The 19,282-nt window shown below is 40.4% G+C and overlaps 4 protein-coding genes across 4 annotated transcripts; 1 reads left to right on the top strand and 3 right to left on the bottom strand.

The window, feature by feature from the left end:
• Window positions 1-344: 344 nt before the first annotated feature.
• Window positions 345-4,125, bottom strand: LOC117564417 (multiple epidermal growth factor-like domains protein 10). Its single transcript, XM_034243148.2, has 4 exons — window positions 3,987-4,125; window positions 3,813-3,915; window positions 2,373-2,431; window positions 345-2,305 (listed from the first exon to the last, which is right to left on the bottom strand). Exons 1-4 carry the CDS (start codon window positions 4,064-4,066, stop codon window positions 406-408), a joined length of 2,142 nt encoding a protein of 713 aa, XP_034099039.1. The 5' UTR covers window positions 4,067-4,125; the 3' UTR covers window positions 345-405.
• Window positions 4,126-4,653: 528 nt separating this feature from the next.
• LOC117563681 (multiple epidermal growth factor-like domains protein 10) lies at window positions 4,654-10,976 on the top strand. Its single transcript, XM_052002234.1, has 4 exons — window positions 4,654-4,952; window positions 5,015-6,409; window positions 7,970-8,221; window positions 9,156-10,976. The coding sequence occupies exons 1-4, from the start codon at window positions 4,746-4,748 to the stop codon at window positions 10,863-10,865; spliced, it is 3,564 nt and encodes a 1,187-aa protein (XP_051858194.1). The 5' UTR covers window positions 4,654-4,745; the 3' UTR covers window positions 10,866-10,976.
• Window positions 10,906-12,567, bottom strand: LOC117564425 (epidermal growth factor-like protein). Its single transcript, XM_034243159.2, has 3 exons — window positions 12,172-12,567; window positions 11,571-12,116; window positions 10,906-11,080 (listed from the first exon to the last, which is right to left on the bottom strand). The coding sequence occupies exons 1-3, from the start codon at window positions 12,489-12,491 to the stop codon at window positions 10,984-10,986; spliced, it is 963 nt and encodes a 320-aa protein (XP_034099050.2). The 5' UTR covers window positions 12,492-12,567; the 3' UTR covers window positions 10,906-10,983.
• Window positions 12,568-13,979: 1,412 nt separating this feature from the next.
• On the bottom strand, window positions 13,980-18,368 carry LOC117564423 (epidermal growth factor-like protein). The gene is made up of 3 exons (XM_034243156.2): window positions 18,036-18,368; window positions 17,437-17,982; window positions 13,980-14,192 (listed from the first exon to the last, which is right to left on the bottom strand). The coding sequence occupies exons 1-3, from the start codon at window positions 18,353-18,355 to the stop codon at window positions 14,048-14,050; spliced, it is 1,011 nt and encodes a 336-aa protein (XP_034099047.2). The 5' UTR covers window positions 18,356-18,368; the 3' UTR covers window positions 13,980-14,047.
• Window positions 18,369-19,282: the final 914 nt, after the last annotated feature.

The following is a 19,282-nucleotide window of genomic DNA, read 5'->3' on the forward strand; positions in this document are numbered from 1 at the left end:
ATTGGTTCATTTCATATAATTGAACATCCTCAAATATCTCAAATATTAGAAACTTGATTCAAAAATTCATGTGAGTAATAAGTACGATGGAGGGCTAAAAGGAAGTTGATCCTGGTAATAAATTATTTTATTTTCAAAAAAATTGCTGGATAATACACTTTATTTTCATATAAAATTTTAATGAAGTTATCTTTGATTTTTCATTTTTTTTTCAGTCAAATAATTTGGGAATGTTACAACTTATTAAGTAGTAAATTAAAGTAAATGTCTCAGTTGATTTATTGTATTTCATTATCAAGTAAGTAGAAAAGGTTTTACAATCATAACAGCTGTCTAGTTACTTATGGCTATGAAGCGTTTTATCATATAAGATATTTATTGTTTAAAGACAATCTAGAGAGTGGCTTAATCTCCCAAACCGATCTCCTGGTTGTCGTTCGATTGCTCCTCGATGGCTGCCAGGCAAACACCATAGCTGGGATTCTCGATGAGATGCACACGATGCTTGTCGCTCTCCATTCGTCGCCGCTGTTGCACATGCCGCATCAATAGCAGTGGCAGCATCACAAGCAGCACACACAGCAGCACAGCACCTCCCAGCATTGTCCAGCAGGAGAGGCCAGCGCCTCCACCCGTGGAGAGAGCACGATATGGACGCTGCTCACAGATGTCGGGAGCAACACAGACGCTTCCGCTGTCACACTCCTCGTCACAGATAGGTGCACATTCGTTGAGGCTGCCTGGGATGAGGCTGTAGCCAAAGAGGCAGCTGCACTCATTGGGACGCAGGCACTCGGCATTGATGCAACGCTCCTTGCACTGGGCGTTGCACAGATGAGGTTCACTTGAGTTGGTCACCACATAGCCAGCACTGCATTCGCATTGTCCTGGCGCCACACAGCGGCCGTTGACACAGGCGGGACGACAACTTGGTGTGCAGACGTAAGGATTCTTGGTATCCTCGTAGCCTGGCAAACACTCGCACTGATTGGGCTCCACACACTTGCCATATTGGCACGTGGAGGCGCAGTACGGTTCGCAGACGTTGTTAGAGAATTCACGCTTAGTATAACCCTCGTAGCAGACGCAACCACCGCCGGTATCGTAACCGACGCAGCGACTGTTGATGCACTTCTGGGGACAGTTGGGTTCACAGGAACCGCTGGGCCAGCGCTTGGCGAAGCCGGGATTGCATTTGCAGATCTCGGGCGCAATACAATGGCCGCCGATGCCACAGCTCTCCGAGCAGATGGGCTCACAGACATAGGGATCGGTTGGACTAGGTCGATACCCGGTAAAGCAGCGGCAACGATTCGGCGCTACGCAGCTGCCATGGACACACTTGCGACTGCAGCTGGCCGCGCAGTAGAACGACGTCAGAGCTTCGTAGCCCGCAAGACAAGAGCAAACGCCCGGACTGCTGCAGATGCCATTATAGCAGGACTTCGGGCACTGCGGCTCACATTCCCGCAGGCTGCCATTGATGGGCGCATAGCCCTCATCGCACTGGCAGAGGTCGGGCGCCGTGCAACGTGCATTGTTGCCACACGCCGGATTGCAGACAGCTGTGCAACGATGTGGCGCCAGTTTAATGTATCCCGCATGGCATTCACAACGTCCGGGAGCATTGCAGAAACCATTCTCGCATCCTAGGCGACAGCTCGGAACGCAGACGGAATGCGAACTATTGAGCGGGACATGTCCCTCGTCGCAGCGGCAGAGATTGGGCGCCACACAGGTGCCATTGACGCAGCCAGGCTGACAGTTGGGTTCACAGCCCTCGGAGATGCGACCATCCTTATGGGAGTAGCCCAGATTGCAGGCACAGCGTTCGGGCTCCAGGCACAGGCCATTGCGACAGCCACTTTTGCAAACGGGATCACAACTATAAGGTCGATCGAGTCGTGCCTCATAGCCTGGATGGCAACCACACTCATTCGGACCCACGCAGTCGCCATGCTCGCATTTCTCCTCACAGATGGGCAAGCACTTGGCCAGTGTCTCGTTGCGTTGATAGCCCACGTGGCATTCGCATTTGCCCGGTGCCACGCAGTGGCCATTGCTGCAATCCACGCTGCAGATGGGCTCACAGAAGGTCTGGCTGTCGGGTCGAAATCGATAGCCTTCCAGGCACTCGCAGACATCCACCGAAGTGCAGCGTCCATTGACGCAGGGCTCGCTGCACTGCGCCTCGCAGATACTCTGATTTCTATGGTTGTTGTAGCCATCGCCGCAGTGGCAAACTCCCGGAGCAATGCATCTGCCGGACGTGCCGCAACCGGTGCACTTGGGTCGACACTGCTCACTGAAAAGATCAACGAAACAAATTGGAGAAATAACTCGGCATAATAGCACATTGTGTGCTCACTTACCTAGAGTCATCAATGCGTTCGTAGCCCTCACAGCAGACCAAATCTATGGACATGTAAGTCTGCAAAATCCAGAAAAATTATTATTAAAAGGTTAATTAAGTTTTTTACATTTTTATTATTATTATTTTGAATTTTTACTGTAATGTTTATCTGCAGACTGTTCGTAGTTGTCATTCAAATAAATATTTTTAATAATCTATCTGCAAATATCTTTATACACATATGTAAGAGCGTTCTTAATAAAATCTTTTAAAATAAAAAACATTGATTCCAACATTAAAAGCAATGCAACTGCACTTGCAAAGTGCTCGTGGGTCAAGTTGAATCCACAACAATCTTGAAAGTCGCTCTTATTAGCAGCACTGCAGCACTGCTGATAAGTAATATATAATTGTTTTATTTGTTGTATCTTTATTCACATGCAAAGGCAAATTGAAAACAAATAACAAATAAACTGAAGTACAATATAATATGATTACTTTGCTCATTTAAAAAAAAAAATAGCCCGAAATGCATGGGAACATTACTAAACTTTCTATTCATAGCATTATTTAAAATTTAGTTTTACAGATTACCACCTTAAAAAATTGTTTATATGTATTTTGCATTCAATGCAACTAATTTTAAAAGTAAACTTTAATCACAACAAGCGATAGAAATTTAAAATGCTATCAACATAATAATAAATTATATTAATTTTGAATTTAGTACATGTTTAAAAAAATTTAAACATTTATATATAACTCAGGCCAAGGTTTATAGATTCGCTAATTTTCCTGCTAAATTCAAATTAGATTTACGAAATTAAGTTGCGATAGATCTAAAAACTGTGTTATAATCTTTGTGTTGTGAAATATTCTCTTTTTTATATTTTCTTATTATAATAAGATATACATATATATTGACAATAATTGTTGCAAACGACAGAACAAAAAACCAAATTAAAATAAATCAACATTTGTCTATCAAATGAAGACCGTTAAAATCTTCAAAGCATTGCATTTGCTGAAATCAGTGTTCAAATAAGTCGTCACAAAAGTGAATTTACTTATTTTATGGTATTCTGGTGATATTAACTATAAAGAAATTATTTTGGTTTTCGTTGATTTATTTCATATTGCTTTCGCTATGAAATACACAAAATAACGTGTAAATGTAATAATTTATATCTTATTGTATTTCAAACAACTCTTAAAAAAATAATAAATGCTTTTGGCTTCTCATAAGCCATTTAAGTATTAAATTATTTCTAGCTCTCTTGTATATTTGGATCTTATATGCATTACTCTGCATATTTTATGAAAAGTGCAAACAGAATTGGAAATATTTATTTGTGTTGCATGTGTCACAGCAATTCAATTCTTTATATAAAAGTAAATACCTTTTATGACATTCAAAAATAAATTTTGAAAATTGAGCCTATCAGAAGGCAATACATACCTCTTTGACGGGTCGCACAACCAAAGCTCCACAGTCGTGGGTGCAATTACTCATGCTCTGATATTTTCGCATAGTCAATAAGTTGATCCTTACTTTGGCGACACTTTGAATTTGGGTGAGGTTATCACTTGAGGAAGATTCACAGAATATCGATATCATCGACAGATTACTTACGGCACGCGTTCGACACAGGCATCGATTTGAAGCCAAAGCAGTCCCGAACTCGCTAAGCATATTAATATCACTCGCCACATGGCTACGAACTCGGGGAACTCACACCACTCGATCGAAGACACAAATTACAAATGAACTGGCAAATGAGATTCCAATTGGAGCACAAGGCAGAGAATAGGACGGACTTGAAAACATCTTATCAGCGTACTGTAGATACCGCATATAAGCAAGAATAAAAGCAGCAACAGCATGTGTTTGTTGAACCCACCATGAAGCAAGACAAGACAACTTCTCCAACAAGCTGCTGATTATGATATGTCGAGGTCCTTAACATTGAAAATGACATATGAGTTTTATTTTTTCGCTTATCAACCGGTGTCATATACATATGTACATAAAACAAGATCTTTCATCTAATATAAAATTGTCTTGTATTTATATAGTCTTCTGTAAATAACTGTGTAAGAAAAAAAATTTAACCTTTAATGTTTAATTATATTTTTAAATCTGTTTCATTAATTTAATAACATTTAATTTACAAAGAGTTTTAATTAGCTTTCATTTGTGATTCATAACATGACTACCCTTATTCAAAGTTTTAATCAAAGATTAACTCAATACGTGAATAAGTCCAGTATGTGAAGGAAGTTATTGCGGTAGATGCCATGACGTATTTGGACTGTGGAAGTCTTTAAAAGGCTGCAGTAAAGCTCGAAATAAATCAGTTTTATATCGGACTACGATACAGCATTTTGCATTATGGCGCGGAGAAATCGTGTATTTCTCTTCCTATTTCTGATCCAGCTCTACGTGAGTATCAACAAGTGCGAGGAGGATATTTCGTGGTGTTTACCCGATACGGTTATCGAAAACATTACGAAATCTGTGACTGTGGATCACGTTCAAATATTAGTAGATGGAAAAACAAATAGGATTCAAGTGAAGGAAAAAAACCAAGTTCAAGAGGTATAAATTATTTACAAATAACCGATATTGCTGTGGAATAACTAAAGAATCTTCCTGTACAGGCTATCCCAAGGTATAATTCCACTACCTGTAGACCAAGGTGCTCTCCAACTTGTGTTGGGAATTCCACTTGTCAACGAAAACCTGACGACAGTCCACCCCAATGCATATGTAACAAGGGCTACTCAGGTAAAGGTTGTTTGCCACAATGTGAAAAAACAACTTGTGGTAAAAATACTGTGTGCAACAGTCCAGGAAATTGTGACTGCCTCTCGGGATACGTGAGATCGACAGACAATACGACAAACTGCGTTCCTGTATGTGATAAGCCGTGTGGAGAATTTCAAAACTGTGTCGCACCGAACGTCTGTAATTGCACTACAGGATATGAGAAAGATTCACTGGACCACTGTCATCCAATCTGTAGTAAGAGCTGTAATATTACTAATTTTGAAGTGTGCGTAAAACCAAAAGATTGCCAATGTGTCGAGGGTTATGCTAGGGTAGAAAACAAGTGTCAGCCTCAATGTCCTCAAAAATGTGGGCTTCATCAAAAATGTGTAAAACCAGAAGTCTGCCTATGCGAAACTAACTACAAATTCGACTATCTTGGAGTCTGTCAGCCAATTTGTTTAGAGAAATGTGGCAAGAACGAAGAGTGTATAAAACCTGGAAATTGCACTTGCAAAGTTGGCTATTGGAAAAATAATAAAACGGAAACGTGTGAGCCTTATTGCTCGAAAGGCTGCCCAAATTACAGTACCTGTGACGAACCCGAAAAGTGTAAATGTAATGATGGCTATCAGATGTCCATCTCTGGAAACTGTGAGCCCAAGTGCGATAAGTGTGGCAATCACATGTATTGCAAAGAGCCTGAAAAATGTCTTTGCCTCGATGGCTACCATCGACCAACGCCAAGCAGTGATCACTGTCTACCCACTTGCAAAAATGAGTGTGGACCTCATGCCGAATGCACCAGCCCAAACAACTGCGATTGCCATCCTGGATACAAGAAGAACGCAACTGGTGACTGTTTACCCATATGTGCACCAGAGTGTGAGGAGTTCAGCTATTGCATCAATCCTGGGACGTGCGCCTGCAAAGATGGTTTTCAGGGCGAGGGCAATTATTGTACACCAATCTGCAGCAACGAGTGTGAAGACAACAGCTACTGTGCCCAGCCAGATAAATGCGAGTGTTTCCCCGGCTATAATGCCGATGATCAGGATAATCGCAACTGTTCCAGCCCGACGGCCATGTGGATACTCATATTCCTTGGCGTGGTTACAGCGATTGCTCTCATTTCGCTTATTTCATTCATTGTCTATGTTTTCATCAGATGTTGTAAGAAACCCAGCTATTCTAATGAAAAAGATATCGATGGCTCAGTTATGCGAAATGTGAATTTGGGTCAAGTCGACACCAGCCCCGAAGGCATTGACAACAGCTCCTATATTTAAATTTGCATAACATATGTATGTAAAATTCAGTACATACTACAGTTCTCATCGACACAATTTTTATTATAGCAAAACTTAATGTATTGCGCTATACTTACTCTTTATTCACCGCAATGATTCACTAAAAAATATATAAAATAAAAACCTCAAATAAATGTGGTGTATTGCAATTAGAAATCATAAATTATATTTATTCGTAATTTATTTTATTAAATAAATCACAGACTTAGCACTGAATTTACACTGTTATAATTATTTTCAAACAACTGCTTGAAAGTCTTGCCAAATGGTTATAATTATGTAACAAAACCCTGAGTATTTAGAATTTTGCTCACAATAAAACCTACTTTAAAAATTGCAATTTTTTATTTATATTTTTATGTTCAAGTAAACAATGCTATTTGGGCAATTTTTTTAATGTTACAAAAATACAAACACACAAGTAAATAGACAGTTCCCAAAATAAATAGTTCACCACCCGATCATTGGTTTTTTTAAATTTATAATTTAAAAACAATCTCATCACCCTTCAGAAAGGGATTAAGTTTTTTTTTTGTTATTTTTATAGCCTCTATCTTAAAGGTTTTAAAACTTTAAGGTAATTGAAATTGTTTCTATCATAAGTGCAATCCTATAAGGTGCACGTTTTTTTATCAGCATCAAAAATCATACAAAAACCAAATATTATATGTATAATACATACTACTTAAATAATAAATTATCACGGAATAATTGGCCAAAGGCAAAACAAATTTAATTCTACAATATGTTCCAGTTGCATCTACCCTTATTGTTTTCAGACTTAAACTTTTAATTTAATGAATAGTTTTATGACTAATCAAGAAGTACAGCAAGATTAGTGAGTCAAGTGCAACCCAATAAGCGGAGATTAGAATCCAGATCGTTTGCTAATTTAAAACTTGAAAATATCGCGAGCAGCTTCGCGAGTTCTACTTTTTCGTATATGTTATGTTACAAATGGTACATATGTATGTAATACTCGTATGTGCGTATACATTCTATGTCTGGATTATGAGCTTAGCTATATTTTCTGTTATTGCGATGCAACATACTTGCTATAATCTACAAATGGATAGCACAATTGGAGCTTTTTTGGTTGTTTTGTTTGGTTGTCTTCAAAATTTTCCATTAAGTTAATATTAAATTCTAAGCCCATATGCATAAGATAAGAAAACCGACACTAAAATATTATATATTACATAATAATTGTTTCTCGAGCACACTGATAAAATGATGAAATGCAGTCCAAGGTCGTTTTCCCTGGAAATCAAGCATATTAGTATTAAAACTGTAGAGGATAGAAAAAATAATTTTCATATATCTTCTTCAAATTATAGGATTTGTTTTTTATATGGCATTTATTCGGAATAAAATAATATTATATTATTTTTAATATTTTACGCATCAAAAAGTCGCTCCGGCATTCCTCTACAGAATGAAGTCTTATCAAGTCGTTTTTAGCTAAACTCTCGAATCGAGAGAGCAAAGCGGATGTCTACTTACAGAAACAAGACTCGCTAAGACTTTATTCTTCAGTTTAGTTTAAAACGCGCTATAGAGCTGTTGAAATCTAGTGAAATGAAAAAAAATATAATTTTTTGTATTAGCTTTCTTATTTTTTGCAATTATTTTGCAATAATTAATGCATATGGACATGTTTGCCTTAGACGAGACCAAGTAACATATATGGATGAAGAGCTTGCATATGTACCCGTGTCATACACAGAAAAAAATTGGTATGGACGTTATGTTACTAAAACCAAAATGCAATTTCAGTGGGTTCCAAAGGTAAATTTACAAACCGAATCTGAAACATATAAGAAAGCTACAGTTGAGTGTACATGACTGTGAGATATCCGCTATCCATGTTAAATCAAAGCAAAAAAGTGCGGTATTAATTTTAAAATATACCGAATTAATGGACTGCATAATGTGTCATAGAGTGCCAGATTGTCAGCCAAAGCAACTTAGACCCAAAGTAGTACGGTATTAATTTAAATATATACCTTATAATTATTCTGCAAAAACACTAAAAATATACTAATATAATTAAGACCCCTAGTAACCATGTACGTAGGTGTTTTTCCCGATACAAAAGTATTTTTTTTAATTAACTTATACAATTTTTATCTGATTGCAAAAATTCAGGTATCATAAAGACTACAGTTATTATTGTACAATGTATCTGAGCTCTAAAAAATTTTAAGAAAGTTATATCACTATTTCGTATATTCTCTTCTTCTGTTTATTACATACATTTCCTGGAGGCACAAAGTAATAATACCCTTCTACCGTATGGGTAGCGGGTATAACAATAGTCAGAAATTTAAACAAAAGCTAATGAATTGAAAACGGCAACTGTATTCCTGATAAACATCAATAGTCTATCTAACTTAGCCATGTCCGATGTCTGTCTGACTGTGTAAGATTTCAGAAACTAAGAATTAGAAACATAAAAAGTGAAGTTCTTAATATACCCTGAATAAGATAAGCACAAGAAGGAATATTTGTAGAATAACGAAATAAATTACGAATTATTAGAAGTTAAAAGATTAAAAAAGCAGTGGACACTACTCTGTGTCAAATCGTCTCGTAGTCAAGCTGTATAGACGTAAACAGAGTGAGTAAGTTGTAACTTCCGGAACTGAAAATGAGTAATGCGCAATTGCGTCTGTTTATATCCGATATATATATGTATTCATTCGCACATTTTTTCTTGCAGCTCAAATATAAATTTCAAAACACTTATTATTGCTGTGAAGAATTTGAATACATTGAAAAAACGTGTCCCGAGCATAGTTATTGCTCGAGCTCATATGCCAAATGTGTATGCTATGATGGCTATTTTGGAGATGACTGCACGTTGATCGATTGCGATAATTGCGGGACAAACATGCACTGCTACTCGCCCAATAAGTGTGAATGCAACACAGGTTACCACAAGATCTATGACGACGATGTCGATTGTGTACCCGAATGCAACCCGCGATGTGGAGCTCATAGCTTCTGCTCCTCGCCCAACAACTGCGAGTGTGAAGTGGGTTACAAGGCGGTTGCGAACGGATACAACTTAACCGATTGTCGTCCAATCTGTGCTGAGGAATGTGCGCCACACAGCAGTTGCACTGCGCCTGGTAAATGTGAATGTGATGAGGGTTGGCATATGACGGATGGCAAATGCCAGCCAATCTGCAGTTTGAGCTGCCAGGAGCACAGCATTTGTAAGGCGCCGGAATTCTGTGAATGTATCGAGGGCTATCAGCAGAGGGAACCAGATGTCTGTGTCCCAAGCTGTCCCAAGGGATGCGCCGCCTTTGCTAGGTGTGTGTCGCCCAACCAATGTGAATGCTATGATGGCTATGAGATCAGTAGGGAATCAGCGCAAGAGTGTGTACCAAAGTGTATGCAAGGCTGTCCAAATGGTCGATGCATTGCACCTGAAAAGTGTGCCTGCAACTCTGGCTACCTAATGGGCCCCCAAAAAAGGTGCGAGCCCCAATGCAGCCCTGCCTGCCAACACGGGATCTGCACTGGTCCCGACACCTGTGAGTGTGAAGCCGGCTATCGGTTCGCTGCGAACTCTCAGCATATTTGTGAGCCGATCTGTGAGCCAAGTTGCCAAAATGCCGCCTGTTTGGCACCCCAGATCTGCATCTGTGATATGCACTACGAAATGGACATGTCTGCACCTGGGCACGTCTGCAAGCCGAGCTGTCAACTCGAGTGTGTGAATGGCACATGTGTGTCGCCCGATGTGTGCGGCTGCTTGCCGGGATACACTGGTCCTACTGTCGAGGGAACCTCCTCCATTTGCCGACCTCACTGCAGCGGGGGTTGTGAAAACGGTGTCTGCACTGCACCCGACACTTGTGTGTGCTTTGCTGGCTACGAGAGCAGCTCGCAGGGATGTCAACGAGTCACGACTACCACTACTTCTACCACTTCCATCTCCACCACCACCAGCGATATGCCTCCCTCTGATACTACCGAAGATCTATCCGAATATTGTTCGAGCAGCTGCAAATGTTGGACTGAACAATCAACTGAGAACAGTGCTACCACCTCGGACAAGTGCTTCAGCAAGTGCATGGATGACTTTGAGAAGGCATGCTTGCATCCCTCCAAGTGTCGCTGCAATAAGTCAACAGGACAGCTACACTGTGATGTCGATGGCTCCAGTGAACTGCGAACGTTTTTCTGTTCAGAGATTAGTCCAAAAGATGATTTGTTCTCCAAGGAAGCTGCCTTAAACGCTTCGACGTCCGACCAAAGCGCTATCAACTGGCAGACAATCCTAGTTTGGTGTGTTGCCATAACCATCCTCTTGGCAATGATCTCGACTGTCGCCTATCTCTATCTTAGGCATGAGAGCCAACACCCTGCACTTTACTCTGGCATCACTGAGAATGGCAGATTTGAGAATGTGCAGTAAGCAATTGCTTAATTAAATATTATTATACATAATAATAACATGTATTTTATAACTGTTTTATTTACTGCAAGTTTAACACTAATAAATCATACGTTATCCTGTAAATGTTTTAGTCTCCTTAAACAGGCACACATATCGTCGAGTGCTCGTGGTATGTGAAGCCGGGATCGCAGATGCATCGATTCCGGCTCACGCAGATTCCATTATTGCATTTCCTGGAGGATATATAAAATAGAATTAATTATATGTATATAATAGTCTAATAAATTAATTTTGATGATTATTAAATAAATTTAGAACGTCATCGTTAGTAAAACACTTAGACTACTGAGGATATGCTTTTCCAATTAACTTTCAATATTATTTGTAACAGCGGTGATAGATAAACCTAAAGCAATATGTAACAAACCTTTAGCAAGCAATTATAGAATTTTGGGATTAGATGACTTAAGCAAAACTAGATTGGTAGACTCAGACTTCGGAAGCTAGATAATTAACAAATTATATACATAAGGGAATATTTTTTAAGTTCTCATTCTTAAAATTGTATTAACTAGCCTGAAATGTGAAAATGTATGCCAGACATTTAAATTAGGAAAATGGAAATAAGTTTTCTTCCTATTGCAGTTGTAATTCTTGTCAATATACTGTATTGTCCGATTAGTATATGACTTAATTGATTGTCTGTGCTTAGCGAATACTCACTGATAGCAATCGGTCTGGCAGACGCCATCCTTGAGCGTGTAGCCCGCTCCACAGTCGCAGATGTTGTTGTCCCGGCAAAGGCCTCCAATGCCACAGTCGGGATCACAGACGGGCTGGCAGCCATTATTGTCGGTCAGCTGATAGCCCTTGGCACAGCTGCAGGTCTCCGGCTCGGTGCAATTGTGGCGTCCGTTGTTGCTGCAGCCGCTGCTGCAGATGGGACGACAGAAGCGACGCGTTTCGTCCAACGTATAGCCCGGATCGCATTGGCAACTACCGTCAAGGAAGCAACGACCATTCTGACAGCCCAACGGGCAGGCAAAGACACAGTCTCCATTATCGTTCTTCACGAATCCCTCGAAGCAATCGCACTCGCCGGGCATACGACAAACACCGTTCAGGCAGCCACAAATCGGACGACAAACAGTAACGCCGAGATGCCGTATGGCAATGGTGCCGGTGCAACAGACCTCAATGTTGGCCAGCTTGTTGGCCGTATCTGATGATATGATATTTGCCAACGGATACTTGTACACCATATCGACCCTAAGCAGAGTATAACATAAATATCACATCTAAGGGATGTAGGACTCGTACTTACGGCACCCAAATGCGGCACTTGTGATGCTCACGATCCGTAATTGTCTCGTGAGCACGCACCAAGTACTCACGACTCAGCGGCTGCTGTTGGTCATTGTCCACTTGGTTGTAGTTTCCGCCTGGTCGCTGATAAGGCATCTGTGCAGACAGCTGCTGCCTATTGCCGTTGCCGCCACCTGAATAGTATCGAGATTCTTGTCCCGCTCCTCGCCGATTGTCATAACGCTGCTCGTACTCCGAGTAGCTGGTCACATTCAGAGCAATGCTGGCCAGGCACAGCATTATCATTAGCCACTGACAATGCAAATTCAGTGAGCACATTTCCACATACCAATCTGAACACAGTTGTTGCTCGCGAATCACTCGCTAAATTCAAACTAAATTCTCATGTTCCGCTGCTGTTCCACTGCCCTAATAATTCCAAAAGCCGCTTATCAGTTGTTTTCAGTTCCACAGTCAAAGCATTTCGGAAATACAGTACATACATAGTTTACATATGCCTCGATCCTCTCAGTAAACAACCTTGCGAAAGCCGAGAAGTAGTTTTCTTGAGTACAGAGAGCGCAATTTACTTAATTAATAGTCAAAGAATTTATTTTTTATTTTTGAAAGCGATATATATAGAATTTCCGATTTGTTTTGAAAAATATATTTGTTTCTCAATTGTTAATAATTTATCAAAATTATTGATTATTTATTACTACGCAGAAAATAAAACTAAAATTAATTCGAAGTGCAATCTTCAATGCAATGATTTGTATATGAAATTTGAGGAATATTACTACAAAACTATGGCAACATATTAACAAATTTATGTATTTATTTTTTTGTTATCATCCCGCAAATACAACTTAGAGATGGAAAAGTATGCCGTTATTTAAGATTTCTTTATTCTGACAAAGTATTATTTTAATTATTTTTATTTCTAATTAAATTATTTATTCAAATCGATTTCTTTATTTATTTATTTTTTTTTCTTAAGTCATTTAGATTTTTTGTAATTAAGAATTTTCTATAAATTGCCAGATATATATCCAACTTTGATGTTTCAAACTTTGCAAGTCTTCTCCTACTATATACTGTATAGTAATGTACATAAAATAAAATAAGAAACATATTTCGAAATTTTGATATATTCAAACTGATTTGTTTCATCTTCTTCTTCTCTTTATTTCCGTCTCTCGCTCTCTCTTTCTTTCTCTCTCTCTCTCTCTCTCTCTCTCTCTCTCTCTCTCTCTCTGTCCACCACTTATTCTGACACTCTTTTGTATTCTTCTCCTCTCCTCACAGGCAGCATGTTGAAGTACTCTTAATTCGAGTGGTACGCATTCTTTAATTAAAAGCCCGTCTTTCTATCGCTGTTTTCCTCCCAGAGCCACGATTAGGCGCTGACCCGTTTCTCTAACTTGCCAGTCGCCGGAACAACAGTAAACAACTGCGAGTTGAACGTTGCAGAGCAATAAAGTTGCGTACGAGTTAAAACAAAATAAAAGAAGAAAACGCAGTATTAGTAGTGTTCCGGATTGCGGCGATCGTGCTTCTCCTGGGCACGGCTTTTGCATGCCAAGCGGTCGCTGTCAATGCTTCAATGACTATCGAAATAATTGTGTGCCCACCTGTCCGCTGGGCTTTCCCTATGGCACTTGTAGATGCGACAAGGGCTTCGAGCTGGACGGCTCGAATGCGAATGCTTTCCCAACTACAAAAAGCGTGAAAATCGCTCATCCTGTGAAAGCGATTGTTATTTGTGAGTTTAAAATAACATACTATAACTTAACAGCTGTAAATACTCAACGAAAAGTATAAGGTATTTGGTGAAGAGCTGCTTGCCTTTAGATATATTAAGCGCTAGGCAACATTCAGGTTAATCTAATAGTTTAGTAATGAATATAGAACCACCTACGTTTAGATAAAATAAATTTCCTAGTAACAGGCACACATATTGTGGATTGCTCGTGGTATGTAAAGCCGGGATCGCAGATGCATCGATTGCGGCTCACGCAGATTCCATTATTGCATTTTCTGGAGGAAATATGAAATAGAATAAATTGTATATAATCGCTTACTAAAATTATTTTGATAGAAAAACTCTTAGACTATTGAAAATTGGCTTTATCATTTAACTTTCAATAAGATTTGTAACGATAGATAAACAAATCAAAAGCAATATCTGGCAAACCTTTACCAAGCATTTCTAGAATTTTGGGATTATTTAACCTAGGCAAAACTAGATTGGTAGACTCAAACTGCGGCATAAATAAATAAACAAGAAATAATATACTTTAGGGAATACTTTTATTTTAACAGATGGACACCATTTGAAAACAAGTAGAAAAAGCTATTGTACTCGACTTCCAAGTCGAGACACTGCCCGCTACGCATTTTTAATAAAACTGTATTTCACAAATATACTAAAACTATACCCCAAAAATACTAAAATATACAAAATAATATACCGATATACGTTCAAAATATACCATAGAGTAGAAAATATACCTGACTGTCAGTCAAAGCATCTAAACCCCGATTGAAGTAGGATTTTTATACCCGGTACTAATAGGGTAGAAGTGTATTAGAACTTTGTGCCGGCAGGAAATGTATGTAACAGGTGGAAGGAGGCATCTGCGACACCTTAAAGTATATATATTTTCTTGATCAGCCGATACGTCCGTCTGTCCGTATGAAACACTGGATTTCAAACACATAGAGACCAAAGTTTAACGTGAGAGTCTGTCACAAGTGACTTTATCTCGCGGTGCCCGAGTACAGGGATACAATTTAAGAGTTGATCAGCGCCCCCTGGAGACTCTCCGCAGATAAACACTGAAGCTTTTGGATGTAAATCACAGCCACTACAGTACTTTGTCCGCCCTGGCACGAGTCGATCAGTCAGCGTAGCACAGCATCCCACTCCACGTGGTCGAATGCTCCTTTCGAGTCCACGAAGACTTCGAGTACATATCTTGCCGGCCTGGTGTCGACAGTACTCCTCATGTGTCTCCAGGCATCCTCCACACAGCGTCCAGGTTGAAAACCAAATTGCCATCGGCTGACCATGATACCCTCAAGCACCTTACCAAAGACTGGAAGCAGACATATACCACGATAAGAGCCAGGATCGCTCCTGTCCTTATCGGGCCCCTTAAGCAGTGGCACAAAGCGTGGGCGTTTTCACTTAGAAGGAAAATGTCCTTCGACTAAACAGCGGGCATACAACGCTGTAAGATGCTGAGGAATAGCACGCTATACCTCCTTGCAGATCACTCCAGTGATGCCGTCCATGCCAGGCGATCGTCTGCTCCGTAGCCTAGTGACACAAGCACTCACTTCGTACTCATCGAGTATAAGCGGATGCACATTTGGGATGGCAATCGTGGCATGTTACGAACTTTCAACCGTAGGGACATCCGCAGGTCAGTCGCAAGTCGCTGTCACGACGACGACCATTCTGTACCCGCCGCCGCTTCTGACCTCTCGGCTCTTTGTAAGGTCGGCCTTCCACCAGACCACTTTCCGAACGGCTCTCGGCTGCCTGCGTCCAAATACATAGTAGTGTACACTGTGTACCAGTGAACGCGTTGCAGACACCTGATCGTCAATGGACATCTCCGTCCAGTCCTGCGGGAATTCCTCAGGGTTGCATACAAGCTCACCACGGAACGACTGCCTACGCGCAATGATGAAGTTCCAGGACCTAACAGGAGCATCGCTCTCGACACAGATCAGGTTGTGGTCACTGAGGTCCCACTCGTCTACTCTCCAGCCATATGTGGCCCACATAGACGCTGTTTCGTTGGCAAAACAGCTGACCTCATTAAGCACACCGGCTCGGGATTCTTGGATCCACTCAGTCAGCAGCTCACCCCGTTGGTGGTTTAAGTTGCCACGAGCACGCTCGAGCGATTTACTGAACCACATGGGGAACACTACGTTCGCATCCAAGCCAAAGAAAACCGAACTGCTACCAGCAAGTAGTAGCACGGAATCTAAGTACGCAATGTACGGCTCCAACTCCGTGTTGTATTGGCAATATACGGAACTCAGAAAGATTGAGCCAAATCATCCAGTGACACTCACGCACACGCCAAAGTCCGTGAGGAGCAACTCAATCGGCATGCAGATGGCATCCGGGTCGTCCAAAAAGATGGCAGCCTTCGAACGCCGATCAAAAAACACACACATCCCGACGGAATGCCCGTAATGTAGTGGAATCTGTCGACGAACGGTTCCTGCACCAAAGCGAACATGTGGCGGGAGTCTCGCACCCGAACTAAAAGTTCAATGGTAGCGGCTCGACCTCGACCACAATTAACTTGATGAAGCTAAACATCTTAGCACCTAGTTTGCACCCTCGCTAAGGCCGCACCACATGTAATGGCGGGAAAACCGTCTCGGCACCACGAACTAAAAGTTCAATGGTAGCGGCTCGACCTCGACCACCATCTCAGAGACTATAAGAGATAGAGATATAACGACAGCATTTGTTATATTTGCACGCAGATCAAGCTTGTTTCAAATTTTTGCGTAATTTAAAAGCTAGAGTCTCGAATTTTGGTATATACAATAATAATAAGAACTATAGTCTTTGTGATTCCTGGTTGCGATCAGATAACAATTGTCGATGTTATTAAAAAAATACTTTTGTATTGTATTGTATATTAGTTGCTTTGGTAATATATTATTTTTGGTATATTTTGAGAAAAATACTGCAATATTTTGCTTTTATTCAAAATGGGTAGCGGATATCTATATATATTTTTTAGGGAGTCAAAAACTCGAGAGAAAAAAAACCCCCCTTATCAACGATTATTTCGATTTGAAGAAGTCGGCGTTGCCAAATTTGAAGAAATTTTGATCTGCGGGCAAAAATTACAAATGTCATCGAAATGAAATTATAGCTTTATATCCTACAGTCTCTGAGATCAAAGTGTTTATACGGACAGATGGATACCCTCACAGATAGACAGACGGACATGGCTATACCGTCCCGGCTGTTTTTGCCGATCAAGAATATTGTGACAGCAATCGCATAATATTATTGCTTAACTGATAAGTGCTTAGCTGCTTACTTAAAAGAATCTTCTGATTCCTAAAAATCTATTAATTAATACGAAATGGACTATATATAGCAGGCGTTTAAATAAGCTAAATTGAATTTAGTTTTCTTCGTACTGCTCTTAATTGCAGTTGTAATTCTTGTCAATATACTGTGTTGTGCTGATTAGTATATGACTTAATTGAATGTCTGTGCTTAGCGAATACTCACTGATAGCAATCGGTCTGACAGACGCCATCCTTGAGCGTGTAGCCCGCTCCGCAGTCGCAGATGTTGTTGTCCCGGCAAAGTCCTCCAATGCCACAGTCGGGATCACAGACGGGCTGGCAGCCATTATTGTCGGTCAGCTGATAGCCCTTGGCACAGCTGCAGGTCTCCGGCTCGGTGCAATTGTGGCGTCCGTTGTTGCTGCAGCCACTGCTGCAGATGGGACGACAGAAGCGACGCGTTTCGTCCAACGTATAGCCCGGATCGCATTGGCAACTGCCGTCAAGGAAGCAACGACCATTCTGACAGCCCAACGGGCAGGCAAAGACACAGTCTCCATTATCGTTCTTCACGAATCCCTCGAAGCAATCGCACTCGCCGGGCATACGACAAACACCGTTCAGGCAGCCACAAATCGGACGACAAACAGTAACGCCGAGATGCCGTATGGCAATGGTGCCGGTGCAACAGACCTCAATGTTGGCCAGCTTGTTGGCCGTATCTGATGATATGATATTTGCCAACGGATACTTGTACACCATATCGACCCTAAGCAGAGTATAACATAAATATCACATCTAAGGTGTAGGACTCGTATTTACGGCACCCAAATGCGGCACTTGTGATGCTCACGATCCGTAATTGTCTCGTGAGCACGCACCAAGTACTCACGACTCAGCGGCTGCTGTTGGTCATTGTCCACTTGGTTGTAGTTTCCGCCTGGTCGCTGATAAGGCATCTGTGCAGACAGCTGCTGCCTATTGCCGTTGCCGCCACCTGAATAGTATCGAGATTCTTGTCCCGCTCCTCGCCGATTGTCATAACGCTGCTCGTACTCCGAGTAGCTGGTCACATTCAGAGCAATGCTGGCCAGGCACAGCATTATCATTAGCCACTGACAATGCAAATTCAGTGAGCACATTTCCACATACCAATCTGAATACAGTTGTTGCTCGCGAATCACTCGCTAAATTCAAACTAAATTCTCATGTTCCGCTGCTGTTCCACTGCCCTAATAATTCCAAAAGCCGCTTATCAGTCGTTTTCTGTTCCACAGTCAAGCATTTCGGAAATACTTACTATATACATATTTTACATATGCCTCGATCCTCTCAGTAAACAACCTTGCGAAAGCCGAGAAGTAGTTTTTTTGAGTACAGAGAGCACAATTTTTTATTTAAAAGTCAAAGTATTTATTTTTATACCCGCTACCCATACGGTAGAAGGGTATTTATAACTTTGTGCCGACAGGAAATATTTGTAACTCAGAAGGAGGCATTAATAATTTATCAAAATTATATTATAAGCAGCGTCTACAGCGCATTAGCCATGTCCGCCTATGTATCTGTCTACTGTCAGAAAATAAAACTAGATCTCAATCTCGAGAGTTCACACTAAATTGCCTAATTTATATTCAATCTTCAATGCAATGATTTTGATATGAAATTTAAAGATTATTACTACGCCCACTTCCGCCCCGCAAATCAAAAAAATCGAATTTACAATAATTATAATAATGCAAATACAACTTATAATGGTAATAGCATGCCAAATTATATTAATGTATAATATAATTTCATTTCAAATAAAAATAGCTAGAGTACTGCTTTGTCTCAATAAAGAAATATTAAATAACGGCATGCTTTACCACCTCTAAGTTGTATTTGTATTATATAAAATTATTATTATACAAATCGATTTCTTTATTTATTAATTTTTTGTAAGTCATTTTATTGTTTGTAATTAAGAATTTTCTATGAATTGCCAGATATATATCCAACTTTGATGTCTTCAAACTGTTTCATTACATCTCATAAGATGCAAGTCTTCTCCTATAATATATAGTAAT

This window comes from Drosophila albomicans, chromosome 2L, assembly GCF_009650485.2.
Source record: "Drosophila albomicans strain 15112-1751.03 chromosome 2L, ASM965048v2, whole genome shotgun sequence".
Lineage (NCBI taxonomy): Eukaryota > Metazoa > Arthropoda > Insecta > Diptera > Drosophilidae > Drosophila > Drosophila albomicans.